Genomic DNA, 18,268 nt, shown 5'->3' with positions numbered 1-18,268 from the left:
TTCCAAAGAAAGATATTGGTAAAGAGGTCCACCTATTCATGTCTTGCTTAAGTCTTGCCATTAGGGGTGAGTAGTTCTTAGAAAATAAATCCTTTAAATCAGAGGTTATATGTATGCCCAAATAGAGAAATCCAGATTCAGTAATGTGAAAGGGACATTGTGATTTAACAGTTTGTGGGGTATTTAGAAACATGGCTTGGGATTTCCCTAAATTAACTTTATATCCAGTAAACTGACTAAATCGATTGATTGTGTCCAACAAATCCCCTCAAGAGGATCCCCTCTTCTTTTTATAACAGTCTGCAAACGTATGGGGACTGAGGAGACAAGTTGCTCAAGTTTAGGAATAGGAATGTTGTCCCATTCTTGTCTAATACAGGCTTCTAGTTGCTCAACTGTCTTAGGTCTTCTTTGTCGCATCTTCCTCTTTATGATGCGCCAAATGGCATGGTGGATTGTGTTCACTGACAATGTTTTCTGGAAGTGTTCCTGAGCCCATGTTGTGATTTCCATTACAGTAGCATTCCTGTATGTGATGCAGTGCTGTCTAAGTGCCCGAAGATCACGGGCATCCAGTATGGTTTTCTAGCCTTGACCCTTACGCACAGAGATTGTTCCAGATTCTCTGAATCTTTGGATGATATAATGCAGATACTGTAGATGATGATAACTTCAAACTCATTGCAATTTTTCTCTGAGAAACTCCTTTCTGATATTGCTTCACTATTTTTCACCGCAGCATTGGGGGAATTGGTGATCCTCTGCCCATCTTGACTTCTGAGAGACACTGAAACACTGGGAGGCTCTTTTTATACCCAATCATTGCCAATTGACCTAATAATTTGCAAATTGGTCCTCCAGCTGTTTCTTATATGTACATTTAACTTTTCCAGCCTCTTATTGCTACCTGTCCCAACTTTTTTGGAATGTGTAGCTCTCATGAAATTATTCTATTGTGAATAAAATATAAGTTTATGAGATGTGTAAATTATTGCATTCCTTTTTTATTCACAATTTGTACAGTGTCCCAACTTTTTTTGGAATCGGGTTTGTATATTGTATCACATCATCTGCATTGTCTTGTATAGTCTGTATTATTTTGTCTTGTATAGTATAATGTTATTTATGTCTGTACTTTTGAGAGTCACAAACAGCTGAAACTAGATTCTGATTAATGTTTTAGCTTCCATGCATCTAACTAGTCTTCTAACATGCTACAATCTTTCATGCTGTCTGAAATCACAAAACTCAGGACTTCTGGTAGTTCCCAGAATATCAAAGTCTACTAAAGGTGGTAGGGTGTTTTTGTATTTAGCTCCCAAACTTTGGAATAGTCTTCCTGATAGTGTTCAGGGCTCAGACACACTTTCCCAGTTTAAAAGTAGATTAAAAACTTATCTCTTTAGTCAGGCATATACATAATGCATCCCATAATCTTGTGCTCTAATACATCTGACCAAATGCACATTATCATTTAGTGCTTGCTAATATTATAAACGGCAGCTACGCTCATTCCTCTTCATTGCTTCTCTCTACCCATCCCGAGGCATCCAGAAATTGTACCAGCTCCGATTATCTTTCGTGCCATGAAGATTTTTGGAACTTCAATGAGATGAGGCCAACCACGTGAGGATCTCGAGGCATCTAGAGATTTACCAGCTCTAATTGGACTCTGCTTCCTAAAGTATTCGGACATATCAAAAGGAGATGCCAACTCCATGTGGTCTTTGAGGACAACCTCCTCATCAATATAACATTTGTCAGACTGTATATTTTCACATCTCCAGTGTCACCCAAATGAGGATGAGGTTCCCCTTTGAGTCTGGTTCCTCTCAAGGTTTCTTCCTTTACTATCCAAGGGAGTTTTTCCTTGCCACAGTCTACTGAGTCATTGGGGATAAATACAAACACATTTAAATATATCTAATATTAATCTTGAATTTTTGTATTATATTAATCTTTATATTAATCTTGATTTTAACCTTTTATGTTTATGTTCTGTATAGCTGCTTTGAGACAATGTCAAGTGTTAAAAGCGCCATACAAATAAATTTGAATTTGAATTTTTTATTTGATATTATTGAATTCATATTATTGATATGAATTTGATATTATTTACGTTAGCTTCAAATGAGAGGTGGGTATCAATAATCACACCATGGTCTTTTACTGCTGCACATGATATAATAGTAAATCCATCTAGATTTACTCTGTAGTTAGAAAGTTTACTTCTGTCTGCCTGTGGTCTAAGCAAAAGCTGATGTTTCAAATAAACATCTGTGCTTTAGTCCATTTCCAATGGTGTTATTGCAGTGGCTTTGTGTTATTTGCTGGGAGAAGGGTGAACATTTCAAGAGGTGGAATGTACTGAATGAATAAATCTGTAGCTAGTATTCAAAAACCCATGGTTGTCAATGGCTGAACATGGTGCAGATCAAACATCTCTTTTCAGGCAAAATGATTTTGACAAACTCATATTACTGTTTAAAGGTAAAATTGTTTTACATAGTAGTCTGTGATGGGTGCATATTACATAAAAGTCTTTAAAAAAGTTTTAAATAATCACTGAAATCCTTTATTTAAACATAAATAACTATTAATTAATCGATTAATCGATTAATTAATTTAAAATAACCCCTAAAACTGGTCTGGGAGCACCTCCCCCATCCTGTACATCTTAATGCTTCCCCTAATAATTAAAAATCTAAATGTACAAATATTCACACATTGTGAATCTTACAGGTGTTCATTCTCTTGTTTACACACCTCTTCTATTATTAAAATATGCTCTTTTAACTTTATTCACAGACCAGCATATTCCAAACCCCCCAACCGATTCTCAATTTTGGAAATGATTATACTAAACATTCATAAAAATAATTTATTCAGAGTTAAGAACAACATGATATGACACAAAAGAGAGAAAAATTTACATTAGTGTCACTGAAGTATGAATATGGACACACAGCAAATTAGCTCCAATCCAATCAGTAATAAAGCACACATCTAAAATCACAGCTGGAACATCAGTGATTCTTATACAGGGTTCTTATTCATACAAAATTCACATTCTACTGAGTCCAGTTCTGAGATCTTCGGAAATGGTAGTGTCTGGTAGTGTTATGAAATGAACTATTTACTAGTCCACTTGGATAAATGACACAAATTAAATATGTGAATGAAACCAATGTCAAGTTAGTGTATCTCTCGATTTCTGAATGAACAAAAAAGTAGGAACAGACAATTTACAGATACAGAATGAGGTTTCCTTTTTTTATGAGTGTACACAAATTTGAATGAAATGAAATATGACTTAGGAAACCTAAGCTAAAAAAGTTAGGAAAACAGCATAACAACCCATAATAATAAAAAACTGGAGACCTCTTTCTTATTTAACACAGCAATACAAGATGCTTGTAGGGATGAACAAGGATGTGTTTTCCATGCTCTTTCTCCTCTAGCTGTTCACACCATTCTCTCCCACTCCTTTAATCAGCCTTTTACTTCCTCTTTTCCCTGCAGGGCCGCGAGGTTTGGCAAATGCCTCCTTGTGAGCATACTTCTTAGGGTGGATTTCCTCATACAAGTACTGCTCTGTCAACTCATCCCCGCTGTCTAACTCCAACTATTGGATAAAAAAGAAGTGTACATTTAAATTGTAAATGTATTTAATTTTGCTTTTGGTTATTTTAACATGGTTATTTATTAAGCTGTATTTGCTCTTCCTATGAACAGGAAGATTGTGTTCTCTTTGACACGTTTCAACATTTGAATCAACGTAAAACCTGACATCACACACACACACACACACAAGCATACATTTAAATTTTAAATGTATTTAAATTTGTATTTGTTAAAAATTGGTTTTTCTATTAAGCTGTATTTGCTCTTCCTATGAACAGGAAGATAGTGTTCTCTTGGTTTCCTTTTACATACCAGGAAATATCTGTGCAACATTTTAATCAAGATAAAACATGAAATCACACACGCAGACACAGACACACAGACACAGACACACGCACACACACAATGCATGCACACAGAGTGTAGGGTTTACTGAAGAACAACCTGAGAGACTTTTAACAGTTTCAACGTCATTGCAGCATCAGCTGCACTTATAGTTAATTAAAACACTATCAGGATTACTAATCATGTGGTATCTGTGCTAACATGAATCATTAACATCTTTGGGTAACAGTATATTATTCAATGTTTTATACAAACTTTTGTATTGTTGATTCCTATTCTCTGAATTATTCGCAGGAATACACTCAGTCAGCATAGAGAGCCCTTGTTTTATGATCATTCCAGTCTAAATTTACATTTACCTCACCACTTTTTACTAGTATTTTAAAATTGTTCTGCTAATATTTCTAGTCTGAAATAATTACTATAAATTCAGGGTAATCTGCTTTTTTTTAAGATATGAGTTAAAGCTGTACAGCCATGAACTCATTTAAGCAGAATATGAAACAAAGGGTTTTGCCTTTGTCATAGAAACATTTGGGGTACATTTGATTGTTACACAGTGGTCATTGTACCTTTTTGACCACCTCTATATGGTAGTCCCGCTCCACCTCCTCCAGCAGACGACTCTTACAGCTGGAATACAGCATTCTCTCCTTAACACTGCATAGATCGCCCGGCATTGAATAGATGAACACTGAGGCATGAAATAAAGGAAAAATTTATTAATTCATTCATTTATTATTATTCAATTTACTCACAATTAAGTCATAGCTAATTCCCACCCACTAGCTGAGCTCTAGCTGGAAAGATAAGGCACAATACTTCATTTACACCATGTAGTACACTTCACAAAGTTGGGAAAATCTAATTTTGTTTACATGGCCTCAACACATTCCCATTTTACAAACTAAGAATTTTATTTTTTTTATAAAAAAATGTTTATCTAGCAGTAGAATAACCCTACTATTCTGTGGTAAATACAAGGTAAAAGAGTGATTGAATTTTATAGTAATTGTCTAGAACTAGAATGGCATACTGCCATCTTGTTTCCTTGGTGTAAATTACTTGATAAAGTTCTTAGCTACCATTAGCATGTGTTTGCATTGATTAAGTTTTTTCTATAACATACACACCTTCAAATTGCCTTAACTTTAAGCAAGCATAAAGGTGAAACAGGAATGTTGGAAACATGTGGAAAGTTTATATTATTAACTTGTATGCATAGCTTTGTTCAAGTTGTTAGAAGTTCAAATCCCAATGAAGTTATGCTGTGTGCTAGCATCACGCAGCTATTTAAGGGAACATGTATGAGGCAGGTAAATAGAACAACTTATACTAACCAACAGACTCTAAGTAGACTCCCTCATGCAAGTGCTTATAGAGGAAGAAGTGATAGCGTGGTGTGTCTACAGGGATCCTGCTGCGAAGATCATGTGTCTCTGTGGCCCGAGTGTGCACCAGATCAATGGTCTCTTTCTCAGTGTCCAACCTCTGAGATAGTACGCACGCACACACACACACACACACACACACACACACACACACACACACACACACACACACACATACGGACACACAGACAAAGCGGCATTACATTAAATGAAAATAAGTTATAGCAGTGGTAGTGATATTTTACAGGGGTTTAGCCAGTGTCATTGCTGATATTGGAGTATATATAAAACCTCTGGATGGTACATAAACATACAAAAAGTGTGTTTTTTGTGCCTGTGTGTTGCAGTATTACCAGCTGGATGTAGTTAATGTGTTTTTTAGCAAGTTGCTGTAAAGCGTGCTTAGCCTCTGCCTGGAGCGGAAAGGCCAGGCCCTGTAAGGTCTGAGGTTTAGTTTCCACACTCATCTCTGAAGTAACCTGAAGAGAAAGTCACACACACACCGCATGGAGGCAGTGTGAGAGAATTATTCTTCCAACTGATCTATAATGACGGCATGCAGCTCAAAAAATGCAGTGGTAAATGTGGGTACGTTCGTGTGTTTATGAATGTATGCATGACATGCACAGTATTATACTCTGAGCGAACTTAGGACAGAACAAAGACACCAGCCTAAGGTAGCAGAATACAAGGAAAGAAAGCTATATATCAGCTATATTCACTATAAATTTGTTCATTTGAATTTGAGTACAGTTTCCACCAATCATTTAGAAATAATGTGGAAATAATTTTAGATAAAATTAAGTTTTGGCATGTCACACATCAAACAAATCTAAAAGATGAAATGTGATTTCAGTAATCATTTGAATCACGTTGGATTGTCCTTCAAAAATGTGTTTAATTAAAACACATTTAACATGTATATATGCCATGCATGCACTGCCTTGTTTTCACACTAGCACAACTAATAACTAACCTTTTCAAGCTAGCACACAGTGAACCGAACTCACAACACTAGACAACAAGCCTAGTCAGAGGTTTATACCTACTCACCTGCTTAACTTTGCACTGGAATCAGCAAAGGAAAAAACATTGTAATTAAAATTTGTGTATTGAAATGCAAATGCAACAAGCTTCAATATTGATTGGATTCATTTAAAACTCAAGAATTCTCACCTCTGTGGTTTTTATTCTCTGTAGCTCCTGCTCAGCACGTGTGAGAGGAGCAGGAGCAGAGATTGATGATACATGACGAAGATAACCCTGAAGACAAACATCTTCCTAATGATGATGAAAACACAAACCACACTCTTATTAAAGCCTTATTCAGTTCTGATGATGGATCAGATGTCACCTGCCCACTCCAACCTAGCAGCAATGAGGTAGGAATTTGTTTTAATACATCAAAATATTTCCTTCAAGATGAGAGTAATGGTGGATACCTATACTGGGGTCAGAGGCTAAATTAAAAATCTGGTGTTTGTTTGTTTGTTTCATTTGAGTCAGAAGGTTATATAATATCGAAAAAAAATAAAAACAAAGCTTTGTTTAATATAATAAATAATTAAGATTCTTCACTATTGATGTCACCATATAATTTTAATTCTGATTTTATTGACCCTTGTAACTGATTTGTGTAAAATGGCAGATTTTCCAGATGTCCAAACAAGACTCTAGTGTCATATACCTTATTTCATATACCCAAATTTGTGGAGTCTCAAGTACATACTGTCATTAAAGTACTAAGGTGACATACCAAATATTAGGAACTTTTAAAATTCTAAACTGTTTCTAAAATTATACTTTTTACACCTTCAAATACTTTTCATTATTACTGATAATTTGTGATGAAAAAAGGTATCAAATTAAAAAAGAAATCATACAATAATGCAAAATCGACGCATTTTTATTAGTGAGTCTCTCTCTCTCTCTCTCTCTCTCTCTCTCTCTCTCTCTCTCTCTCTCTCTCTCTCTCTCTTTGCTTTAACATTTGAGGACATTATTTGTCAAGGCAAAAATGACATCATTTTTATGACCTCACTCAACCCTGTGGAACAGTTTTGGGATGAACTAGAATGCTGACTGCACCCCAGACCTCCTCACCTGAAATCAGTACCTGACCTCACTAATGCTCTTGTGTCTAAATAAACACAACTCCCCAAAGCTACACTCTAGTAGAAATCTAGTAGAAATTCTTGCCAGAGGAGTGGAGGTTATTACATTATCTAAATTTGTGGCCACAATTTATTAATCATAACAAACTCTGACACCTCAGTGGCTCTGTACCCTGTGTGCTCTTTAGAGTCAATTAAATAAAGAAGAGGACATACCACCACATTGCCAAAGAGCTCATCTTTTATATTTCCTCCACCAAATTCTTTCTTCACTGTTGCACGAGTAGCAGCATACAACATCTTCAGTCTGGTCTAAAGTGAGGTTCACACATATTGACAAATACAGTGTTTACTAATGAGATCAAAAATGTCTTTACTGATCAGTGTTATATTCACAATTTATGTATATTAAATATTTTTTGACATAAATATACTGTATATAACGCACTGGAGACTGGTCAGGTGACCAAGAAAGAAAGATCCACTCATATCCCAGTGCATTGTGGGAGTCAAGGCGATACAGGATGTAGCAAGGCTCCTGAGGATCAAGTAAAGGAAGCAGGAAGTTGTCATAATCATTCTCCCAGGACTGAGATGGCTCACAGTATGCACCCAGAACCAACTGCTCTGAAACAGAAACATAAAAGCTCATATCACACACACACACACACAAACACACATATATTTATCCACACATACAGCGGCATACATACTAGCAAATTATAGGAACACATAGGAAAAAAACAACAGCATTACAGCCATATATGCTATGTATATACAGTATGTACAGTGATTTCATCAATCTGTCCATCCATTTCCTAAACTGTTTATCCGACACAAGGTCATGGGTTCCTATCCCAAGGAACTCAGGTCCCAAGGTACAATTTCACACCCTACTGCAGGATTCGAACACCTGGCTCTACTTGTACAATGGCACCTGTCAAGGGTTGGGATATATTAGGCAGCATGTGAACAGTCATTTCTTGAAGTTGGTGTGTTGAAAGCAGAAAAAAATTACATTTACTGCATTTGGGAGACAGCAGGAACTTACTCAGGGAAAGGATGGCACCAGCATTCACTATAGGAGGAAGGTAAGATGGCAGAGGCAGTGTGATGCTCTGGGAAATGTTCTGCAGGGAAACCTTGGGTTTTGGCATTCATGTGAATTTTATTTTAATAAGTACCAGCTACTTAAACACTATTGTAGATCTAGTACACCCCTTGATGGCAGCAGTATTCCCTAATGGCTGTGGCCTATTTCGGAGGATGATGCTTTTTGCCTCACTGCAAAAATTGTTCAGGAATGGTTTGAGGAACATGACAAAGAGGTCAAGGTCCTGACTCAGATCTCCGTCTGATTTAGCATCTGTGGGATACTAGAATCCACCTTACAATTTATAGAACTTTAAGGATCTGTTGCTGATATCTTGGTGCCAGATACCACACCTCACATTCAGAGGTCCTTGTAGGGAGACCTACGCAATACTAGGCAGGTGGTTTAATGTTCATGTTGATTGGTCTATAAATACAACAAAATAATACCACCCCTAGTGTAAAGACCACATAATGCAAATCATCTGAAAATGATGTAGACTGATTGGGAGAATTTGCACTCACACTAAAATAACCAGATATTAAGAACACTGTCAGAGAGCTGTAATAGCTTGTCAATAAGTGTTCATGTCATGTCATATACACATACAGTACAGATAACAGCATGACCTTGCTGGGGATTTCCTGAATGTCTCTTACAGCAATTTCTATTCTTAGCCCTCACACATTCCAATTATCGGTACAGATGCATACTTTCCATCAGCCAATCACTTACTCATGAGCACATTCTGGCACCCACACATTTCTAAAGTCATCCACACACACATCCCCTACATTAATCATTTCATATAAGCCTGCTATGGTGTAAATACAAACACACAAACATAAGGTGCTGAAAGAGCCTGGCATTCTTTCTGCTCTCTGTCACAAGTTAGCAAAGTCCTATGTTATGGATGCCAAACAACAGCATACTCTGTTTCTTATGTTGTAACCAATTAGATATCAGTTACACTTATGACTTAAAAGCACAGCGAATCATAAGTGTTGCAACTGTTTTAGTCTCAATCTCCTACTGAGTCACCCAGTGTTTTTCTGTCCCTGAACAAGTGACAGAAAAACAAGTCTCAGACAACACAGAAAAACCAAACATGTACATCTGACACAACTCAGACACGGTCACATAGTGTGTCACAGGGACATGGTAGAATTGATGTGTCCCAAATCATACTTGATTAAAGCTAGGACAATAAGGGTAAGCACATGAGTCTGATAAGACCTCCTGCATTTCAGTGCCTGATTATCTGATCCTTCTTAATAAACTGTCTGACAATCACAGTGTCCACGCAATATGATCGTGTCCTGTGAAATATAATCAGTCAAGTAGATGTGTAGGACACAACATTGATACCAAACAATATATGAGATTCACAGATTGACAGTCAATAGAAAGGTCTGACACATGGCATTGAAACAGAAAGACACTTTATCCACTAATACTCTATTTGATTGGCACTTCACCTGCACACAGACACACACACACAAACGCACATTGATAAGTCCTCTGATGTCAGACATTCGCATTTTTAATTCATGTAATAGGCAATATTAAAATTACCTACATGAATCAGTGGATGAAAATACACAGTTACCATCCATGACTCAAATAGGATCACCTTAGACTAAATCTCTCAGAAAGGAGGCCACATAATTTAGAATTCAAACGTATTGAGCATCTGCACATAGACACGCATACATACATTGAGGACACAGTAAATCTGTCTTGTCATACACGTTCTAGTATGGAATAAATCTGTTTAGAACATGTCAACCTCAATGTCAACTCTTGTATCACCTGACCTGACCTTTCACAATCAAAATACACCAATATGTCTTTGTCCCTTGCCCCATATTTCATCATCTCAGCTTTAGAAATAACCCAAACAGTAAACAACAAATAAAAAAATCATTTATGACAATAAAGTAAATAAAATTCAGCTTTTTTTTTTTTTTTTGTGAGTACGCAAACACTACTGCGTTAATTCAACTACCGTGGTCTTACTACTGTAATTCACAGATTGTATACTAACTAATATACTGTACACACAGACAAGTTCTATATTTTTCCCACATTTCTAAAGTGGTGGATTTTTTTATTTACACCCAGTGGTGTTGTTTTGCTAAACAAGGTTATTTTTGTTCAGGTCTTAATATGAACTACTCAATTGTTGCTTAACTTCTTTAGACTTATTAAAGTGTTGTGTGTGTGAATTTGCCGTGTCATGCTTACTGAAAAGCTGTAACTCAAGAACATACCATCGTAGCATCCGACAGAATCTATATTATACTTGCGTAAAATATCATTGCGCTGAATGTACTGCAAAAGAGCAGTATACTAAACATTTAGAAAATAGACACACACATCCGTGTTACACGTATACATACATATATACACATATATGTACATATTTTAAGGAACAATTTGATTAAGGACATGTGGCCTAAATTGTACAATCTCTCATAAGCAGTGCTAGCAAGTTTTTTTTTTTTTTTTTAAATATTCACATTGTAGGTCTCTATTAGTAATATTTAGTTTAAATATACAGAACATGAAAATATGTTTTGTAAAAATGCTCCATGGTTTACTTTGAAGTCACTCATAAATCTTAACATTATAGGTTGTAGATGTGAAATTGACTGGTATCTTAAATCAGATTACACCATGAGATTGAACTTAAACACTGTTACGGCTCAGGGTAAATATCTGAATCTGAATCCACAATTCACTCACCGTCTCGGATCAGCACCTGGATGAGACGGCCACTCCCGTTCCTTGCTCTGGCAAGGAGCTGCCTCAACTCATCTGTCACCACCAGAACCAGAAACATGGCGGGTCAGCACTTTTACCCGCCAAGGAGCTGTGCGTGTGTACGGGGAAAAAACCTTGTCAAGTCAGGTGAAGGCCACCTGGAAGATCTTCACTGGAAACAAATAAGAACTAGAACAAGACTGCTCACTAACTGCTCTCAAGAGATTGGTATGAAGTAAGTGTTTCACGTTTTCAGCATGAGAGATCAGTGTGTGTGGCTGAGGGAGAGGGGTGTTGTAACTAGGGCAGGATTGTGTGTGCTGGGCAGAAGGAACCTGATCCTGTTGGCCCCAAATTTAGCAGTCACAGGCTTGGTGTGTCTGGCAATGGGTAATAGATCCAGCAGACTTTACACAGTGAGCAATCAGGAGGCCCAATGAGATCACTCACCTGAGATCTACTGAAGGATCATTTCACAAACTCATCCATCTAACATTCAGTTTTATAAACTGGAATAGAAATATGCTAACACTGCTACTCTGCTTATATACCTCTTCTTGTTTACAGGATTTTAGAATATTAAATATTCATGTAGGTCTATTTGTTTTTTGTTTAAAAGTTTTAAAATTAGAATTAGTCCCAATGATTTACTTAAATTCCTGAAGAAAAATCCACCATGAAGGACACGTAATATTTTTTAAAATGAACATCATTACCAATGATATCTAATATTTATTTTATAGTGAAATTCAGAGTTTTACTTTCAACATGTTGCTCAATTTTTATTTCAGATGTTTAATACCGACAATATCATTCGTTTACCTGCTGATGGAAGCACCAGGTAGATTTAGACCTCACAACATCTTGCCGTTCTTTACAAAAATGTTGATAGAGAAATTAAGTTCTGCGTCTTTTGTTTTTTGGTGCTAACAGTGAAACCCGACAGCAATCCCTCATATCTATCACCACTTAGTTTTTCTACAATGCTTTTGTAACCTTCACCCCATGCTATCAGAGCAAAACATAACCATACCTTTTCATAGGAATAATAAATATACCACCAACCAGCTAACTAACATCAGAATCGCAAAGCACAACAAAACTAATTCAAAATAAGCATTTAATGTATTTCAAAACAGAAATACTTGACTTTGCTCATTCCCTCTGGTCCGTAAATCAGAGCAAAGTCAGCATGAAACACCTCTGAAGCAGTTCAGATTTAAGTGTTTTGGGATTGTAACTTCTGGTGGCCATTTATTGAAAACTTTTACTTTTGTACAAATTCAGCCCAACAGTCATAACTATTTGTGATATAAGGACAATGCATTATTAATAAAAATAAACCAGTGTATGGAAAATGGCTAAAATGTTTTACCTTTATCTACATGGGTGTACTGCTAATTCAAAATACTACTATATTACTACAGTTTAAGCAAGCAGGCTGTGAACTACTGATACTCGTCTGAGAATAGAAACAACATTAAATCAATCTGCATAGTGAAATTTGTACTCTTGGTTTAATAAGAGAAGGCCAGCAGGATATGGACATTATTACCTCCCTCAGGCTTTCACATTCACAAATTAGATTTTTATTCTTAAGGCAATTGTTCAATATTTGACTAAACCACCAATTCTGCTACAATTTGATTTTGTAGCCTCTGATTGGTACAAGACAAACTTTATTCATAATCCAGAGTAGGCCCACTGTTTATTTGCAAAAGATGAGGTAGCATATATTTGATTATGTTCTTGCTGTTGCAGATTTTGGTGTAAGCCATATTCTCCAAACCAACATTCTGATTTTACCATTAAATGATAAATATTTATTGAGCACAGACACTTTACATTTAAATTACATATTCAGGTGTCCCTCATTGCTGACATAAATTAAAATGCTAAACTCTAACCCAAGACCTTTTTTGAGAGCAAACACGATCCTCACAAATGAATGCACATCACAGAGAACACCAATTTACAAAAGAACATTATTTAATGATACAGGTATAAAATGAAAAAGAAATTAGAACATGGCATCACGGTCAGCCTATTTACAGTCCACAAAAAGCAGTTCCAGTGATCCAGAGGCAATGGAAATGCTGCCATCTGCAGGATCAACAACCCATCAACAACAACCAGTTAAATTCAAATTTCTTTAGTGCACAGCTTCATTAGTCATCAATTGTTGGTAGCCAGAAAGCCTGTGGAGGTGGAAGTAGAAGCAAGTTAAATATTTGGTTTTAACACACTTGGCAACTTTTTTAATTAAGAAAGTTCCTGATCCTGGAGCAAAATTCCTATAGTAAAATGAACGAAATCCAAAAGTAAAACGCTATAAAGTACAAAAATGCAATCTGCATCAGCATCAAATATGGAAATAATACGAATAAAGTAATTTAAATTGGGGAAATGGCATGTTTCATAAGGAATTTCGCAATGAAGTCCAATATTACCAAATATCACTATTAATGCAAAATAAGGCAGACAGATGATTGACTGTTAAAAACCCATTTTAATAATAATTAAGTTCAACCTATCAGAAGTCATTTGATGAAGTTAACATTAAATTTAAACTGATGGCATGATAAAGATCCGTAATTCAAATTGTCATTTAGTACAAAAGAACAGCATCTCACCATGTTAGAACAGGCGCTGGCAAAGGTCATGAATTTTGGGTTAAACTGTAAGCAGGTGACAGGACCTGTGTGTTTCCCATCCAGCACTGCTACTTTCATTCCACTCTCAGCGTTCCACACATGGATTTTCCCATCCTCCGAACCTAAAAAAACAACTAGTTAAGCCACAGCCTTTAAGTATTTCTCTAAAATCGGTGAATAGTAAGCTAAAATTGACTTCCTGAATGCTACACACAATAAATAGAAATAGTTTTTTTGTTTTGGACTTACCAATCATGACAAACTGAGAGTCTGGGGTGAAGGAGGCTTCCAGAACTACACCTTTACCGTTGTTGTAGCCCTGCAGGACAGAACAGGAGAACACAGTCTGACTAAAATGCTTCAAAGGAAAAGGAACTCCAGAACTTTCCATAGAAATGTCAAAGGTATTTTTGCATATAATACATTAAAAGTAAAGTTTTATATAAAATACATTAGCATAGTGACAAAACTAACACTATTGGTTGAGAGATCCAGTCAATGAGGAAAGCATACACCAAGTAATTCTGATGATATCCTACTTTTGTGGAAGTGTTCATCTTAATCTATTAATAAATCAAATCCTGTTCTTTTTTCCTTGTTTAAATTGTATGAACTGTAAAAGCACCATCAACAGAGCTTAGAGTTTATAACCTGTATTAGAAATGGTATACATGAAAATCTGACACTAATCTATGAAATAGATGCAATTAGGCTAAATAATTATTTAAAAATTAACAAATTATTTTAAACTACAGAAATGATTTTTTTTATGCATATAAAAATATTTTTTGCAAACATTTTCCATCTGCAAAAATCTCAGTTAATTAGCAATAAAACTACATACACTCCAACCATTGTTTGCTTTGCCATTCCTCACTGGGAGGGATTGCTTTTAGTGAAACACATCACTAAAAGTATTACCGAAAATGAATGTAGCACAGCCCCTTTGAAAGCATCAAGCAGCCTGAGGGTTCCACCGTTACTGGAGATCAGGATGAGTTTTCCATCGTTGCTGAATTTGAGGCCGGTCCACTCGCATGAACGCTCGTACTGCAGCTTAAACGTAGCAAATGGGCCCTAAATGAAGACAATAAAACTGTAAAACCATTTGCAAGGGTAGATTGAAGCTGCACAGAACTAACTTTTACAGAAACTCCTAAAAAGCAACAACCAAAATCTGTAAACTTTATAACAGTGTAAATTAGTTAACTACAAGACTGGATATTTACTAACTTGTTAAATGGCTAAATTATAAATAAACATGCCCATTCTGGTGACATACATTTTTCATAGGCAATTAGCTTATCTAAAAGGTTATGCACTACAAACATCTAACATGACAAAATTCCAGAAGGTGGATTTTATACTAGTCTCTCTTACTTTGTCAAATGAGCGCAAGTCGTAAAGTTTGACCATCTCTGAATTGACTCCTGCAGCAAATATAAGACCCTCTGGATCAAACGAGCACACTGGCTTCCCCTGCAGATGCATTAGACCCTGTGGCAAAAAAGACGATTCAGATCAATCTCCAAACTGATATAAAGCCTAAACATAAAGTCTGACTACAGCAAAAGCAAACAGACAGCTTACCTGACAATTGGGTGAGCGAAGATCCCATAGCCGAATAGTTTTATCCAAGGAGCCAGAGATGAATGTGTCATCAACAGGAGACATAGACAGAGCAACAACCCTGGTTAATTCAAAACAAAAGCCATAAAATCAGCAAGGATGAAAACAAATATGGCTCAGAACCCTAGGGTCCAATTTTAGATAGCTCACAGTAAATGCTGCATAAAGAAACACATTAACTTACCTCTTATTGTGCCCAGGAAAGTAACGAATGTACTTATTGTCATGAAGAGACAAATACCGAATAGTATCTGTAACACAGCAAAAGTGAGAAGCGATTAAGAACACCACATTTTTTTGTATATGCAGACTGCTATGCTGCTATAAACAATTACACATTGACAGTATTTATCATTTCACAGACCATGAAATATTGCTAGTTGGGGAACTTAATTAAAAACAAACCAAAATAACTACTAGAAAAACTTCTGGATGTGCAGATGTCCAGGTAAGAGGGTGAGACGAGCAAGCACCACCCTGGGCAAGGCAGTAGTCTGTACAGTTAGCTCCTTGAATGGGCAGAATCACAGACCCTCAAACTGTACAAACAACTACCTCAAGCCAGAGTGGGCAGAGCCAGGCATCCATGAATGAATGACGAGCACCGTGACGAAAAAATTCAGCCCCATCTTATTATCATTAATGCTTATGGTGTCAGAGCTATCGCTATGGTCAGATATCACAATTGTTTAGTATCATGGTTAGTAATTACTGAAGAACACCAGTTGTTACTCAAATTAACAATCACCTGTGTTGAACAGAACACATTTTTTTCATGTTTAATACAAGAAATCAGTGAAAATTGTACATGTCCACACTGGGAGGTCTGTCTTCCGATGCAAGTTTATTACACCTTAACACAGACTAAGTATATACACAATTAAAGTATAAATGCATTTTTGTCACATTGCCCATTACTAAAAGTAATAGCTATATAGTCCCAGCGGTGTATACAGTATTAAGCAAAGGGGAATGCATACGAGTTTAATGAAATAAGCTTACCATCAATCTTGTTCGAGCTGTACACGACTGTATTGGCGGCGTGTGTGTATCTGATGAGGTCCACACCATACTTTTTACTGTAGAGAGTACGCTTAGGTCTGCAAGGGGAAGTAAGAAAAGGGGGAAAGGAAAGAAAAGGGAAGAAAAAAAAGAAGACATTTAATTGCATAGACTTTCCTAGTGCACAGTGGACTCTACATAGATAAACTACATTGTCAAAATTACGATTTTATTCTAAAGTTTATTACTATAATTCCCCAAATACTTAATTAGTGGAGTTTTGACAGATTCTATACAGATGTTTTTTCCCCAAACAAACGGTTTTGTAAGGATTACTTTCTTAATTCAATTTTAAACTTTGTTGTTTTTATTTTTTTATTTTAAAAATAAACTTGAATTACATTTATTTACAACATGATACAAAGACTTGGAGTTTAGATTTGTAAAGTACGCAATTTAGGTAAACAAACAAACAAATAAATAAATAAATCCATTATAGATGCATAAAAACGACACTACGCAGCTATAATGTCTCGTCTTAAATAATACATAAATAGTGTTGCATAATAAATAACCGTGCAAAAAGCGGAATCTGCTTCAAGGCCATTAGCGCGCATTACACTCGGTATTTACACTCACACGTTACAGTAGAACAGGAAATTATTATTAGCTCGGATTATTTCTATATTTACTGTAAATGTTCTAAAACAAAACCCGATGTCGAGGTGAAATTTTTGCACTGATACCAGATTAAATTGAACCGAGCATCTTGTTGTTGCCTTTTCTCCCATACACCTCGCCTGTTAGCTATAAAGCGAGCTACGAGTCAGGAGTTAACGCGGGGCGGTTAGTGTGGACTACTCGAGGCCGAGGCTTTTCACACTGCAGGCCTCAAAGGATGGTTATGATTAATAACAAAAAAAACCGATCACTTACTTTCCCTCCTGGCAGTCATATAAGACGATAGAGTCGTCGTCGCTGCTCGATATCACCGTCTCGCCATTTGAACTGAAATCAAAACAATTAATTTTGTCCGAATTTTCTCGGAAAACCTTCGCGACCCTGAAACTCCTCAGCACATTGTCTGTTAGCTTCATGACGCCGTGCTGGTTTTATGCCTGGCCAGGCGCAGGCTTTGCTTTCACCTCGAATACGAGCCGGCGAGGGCTTAAATGGGATCTATTTACAAATATTGCACGGTTACGTTTTCTAACAAATAAAGCGCCCGAATATATATTTCATAATGTAAGGAAAAGCCCGCCGTTCAAGCCCGTGAACTCGGTACCGGAAGTGGCCTAAGCGTGATGTAGGTGGGACATCGTATACTACCGTAGTATGCTGTGTTTCTCTTAGTAGTGCACAGTATCAAGATTAATCATCTGGTATATTTACATCAGAATGATCAGTGACACTGCTATATTGTTTGTGCTAAATATTTTCACACTTTTTATATTATATTATATGTCAGGTGATTATTAGAACATTAGAATTAGAACATTAGAATGTGGCATAGAAGCCTTTATTATCGCCACATATACAATACAGCACAGTGGAATTCTTTTCTTCACATACCCCAACTGAGGAGGTTGGGGTCAGAGTGCAGGGGCAGCTATGGAGGAGGGGGGGTTGAGGGCCTTGCTCAAGGGCCCA

General features: G+C 36.5%; 2 protein-coding genes across 2 annotated transcripts; both read right to left on the bottom strand.

The window, feature by feature from the left end:
* Positions 1-2,867: 2,867 nt before the first annotated feature.
* On the bottom strand, positions 2,868-11,683 carry LOC132844475 (twinfilin-2). The gene is made up of 9 exons (XM_060867959.1): positions 11,316-11,683; positions 7,923-8,101; positions 7,691-7,786; positions 6,537-6,641; positions 6,414-6,428; positions 5,714-5,839; positions 5,310-5,460; positions 4,542-4,663; positions 2,868-3,625 (listed from the first exon to the last, which is right to left on the bottom strand). The coding sequence occupies exons 1-9, from the start codon at positions 11,410-11,412 to the stop codon at positions 3,458-3,460; spliced, it is 1,059 nt and encodes a 352-aa protein (XP_060723942.1). The 5' UTR covers positions 11,413-11,683; the 3' UTR covers positions 2,868-3,457.
* A 1,621-nt stretch (positions 11,684-13,304) lies between these two features.
* wdr82 (WD repeat domain 82) lies at positions 13,305-17,952 on the bottom strand. Its single transcript, XM_060867960.1, has 9 exons — positions 17,555-17,952; positions 16,619-16,716; positions 15,801-15,867; positions 15,578-15,677; positions 15,368-15,484; positions 14,909-15,064; positions 14,237-14,306; positions 13,967-14,109; positions 13,305-13,531 (listed from the first exon to the last, which is right to left on the bottom strand). The coding sequence occupies exons 1-9, from the start codon at positions 17,713-17,715 to the stop codon at positions 13,502-13,504; spliced, it is 942 nt and encodes a 313-aa protein (XP_060723943.1). The 5' UTR covers positions 17,716-17,952; the 3' UTR covers positions 13,305-13,501.
* Positions 17,953-18,268: the final 316 nt, after the last annotated feature.

The sequence above is a fragment of the Tachysurus vachellii genome, chromosome 4 (genome assembly GCF_030014155.1).
Source record: "Tachysurus vachellii isolate PV-2020 chromosome 4, HZAU_Pvac_v1, whole genome shotgun sequence".
Lineage (NCBI taxonomy): Eukaryota > Metazoa > Chordata > Actinopteri > Siluriformes > Bagridae > Tachysurus > Tachysurus vachellii.
The sequence above is the reverse complement of the archived record's forward strand: the minus strand, read 5'-3'. Positions and strand labels throughout refer to the sequence as shown.

What these genes read in the sequence shown, in the direction of transcription:
- LOC132844475 (XM_060867959.1), bottom strand. Translation starts at nt 11,412, where the DNA reads ATGTTTCTGGTTCTGGTGGTGACAGATGAGTTGAGGCAGCTCCTTGCC. An exon ending in CCAGGTGCTGATCCGAGACG is followed by an intron (nt 8,102 to 11,315) that starts GTGAGTGAATTG and finishes TTTCTGTTTCAG; the next exon opens with AGCAGTTGGTTCTGGGTGCA. An exon ending in GGTCACCTGACCAGTCTCCA is followed by an intron (nt 7,787 to 7,922) that starts GTGCGTTATATA and finishes ACCTCACTTTAG; the next exon opens with ACCAGACTGAAGATGTTGTA.
- wdr82 (XM_060867960.1), bottom strand. Translation starts at nt 17,715, where the DNA reads ATGAAGCTAACAGACAATGTGCTGAGGAGTTTCAGGGTCGCGAAGGTT. An exon ending in TTCGCTCACCCAATTGTCAG is followed by an intron (nt 15,485 to 15,577) that starts GTAAGCTGTCTG and finishes TTTTTGCCACAG; the next exon opens with GGTCTAATGCATCTGCAGGG. An exon ending in CTCTCAGTTTGTCATGATTG is followed by an intron (nt 14,110 to 14,236) that starts GTAAGTCCAAAA and finishes TTGTTTTTTTAG; the next exon opens with GTTCGGAGGATGGGAAAATC.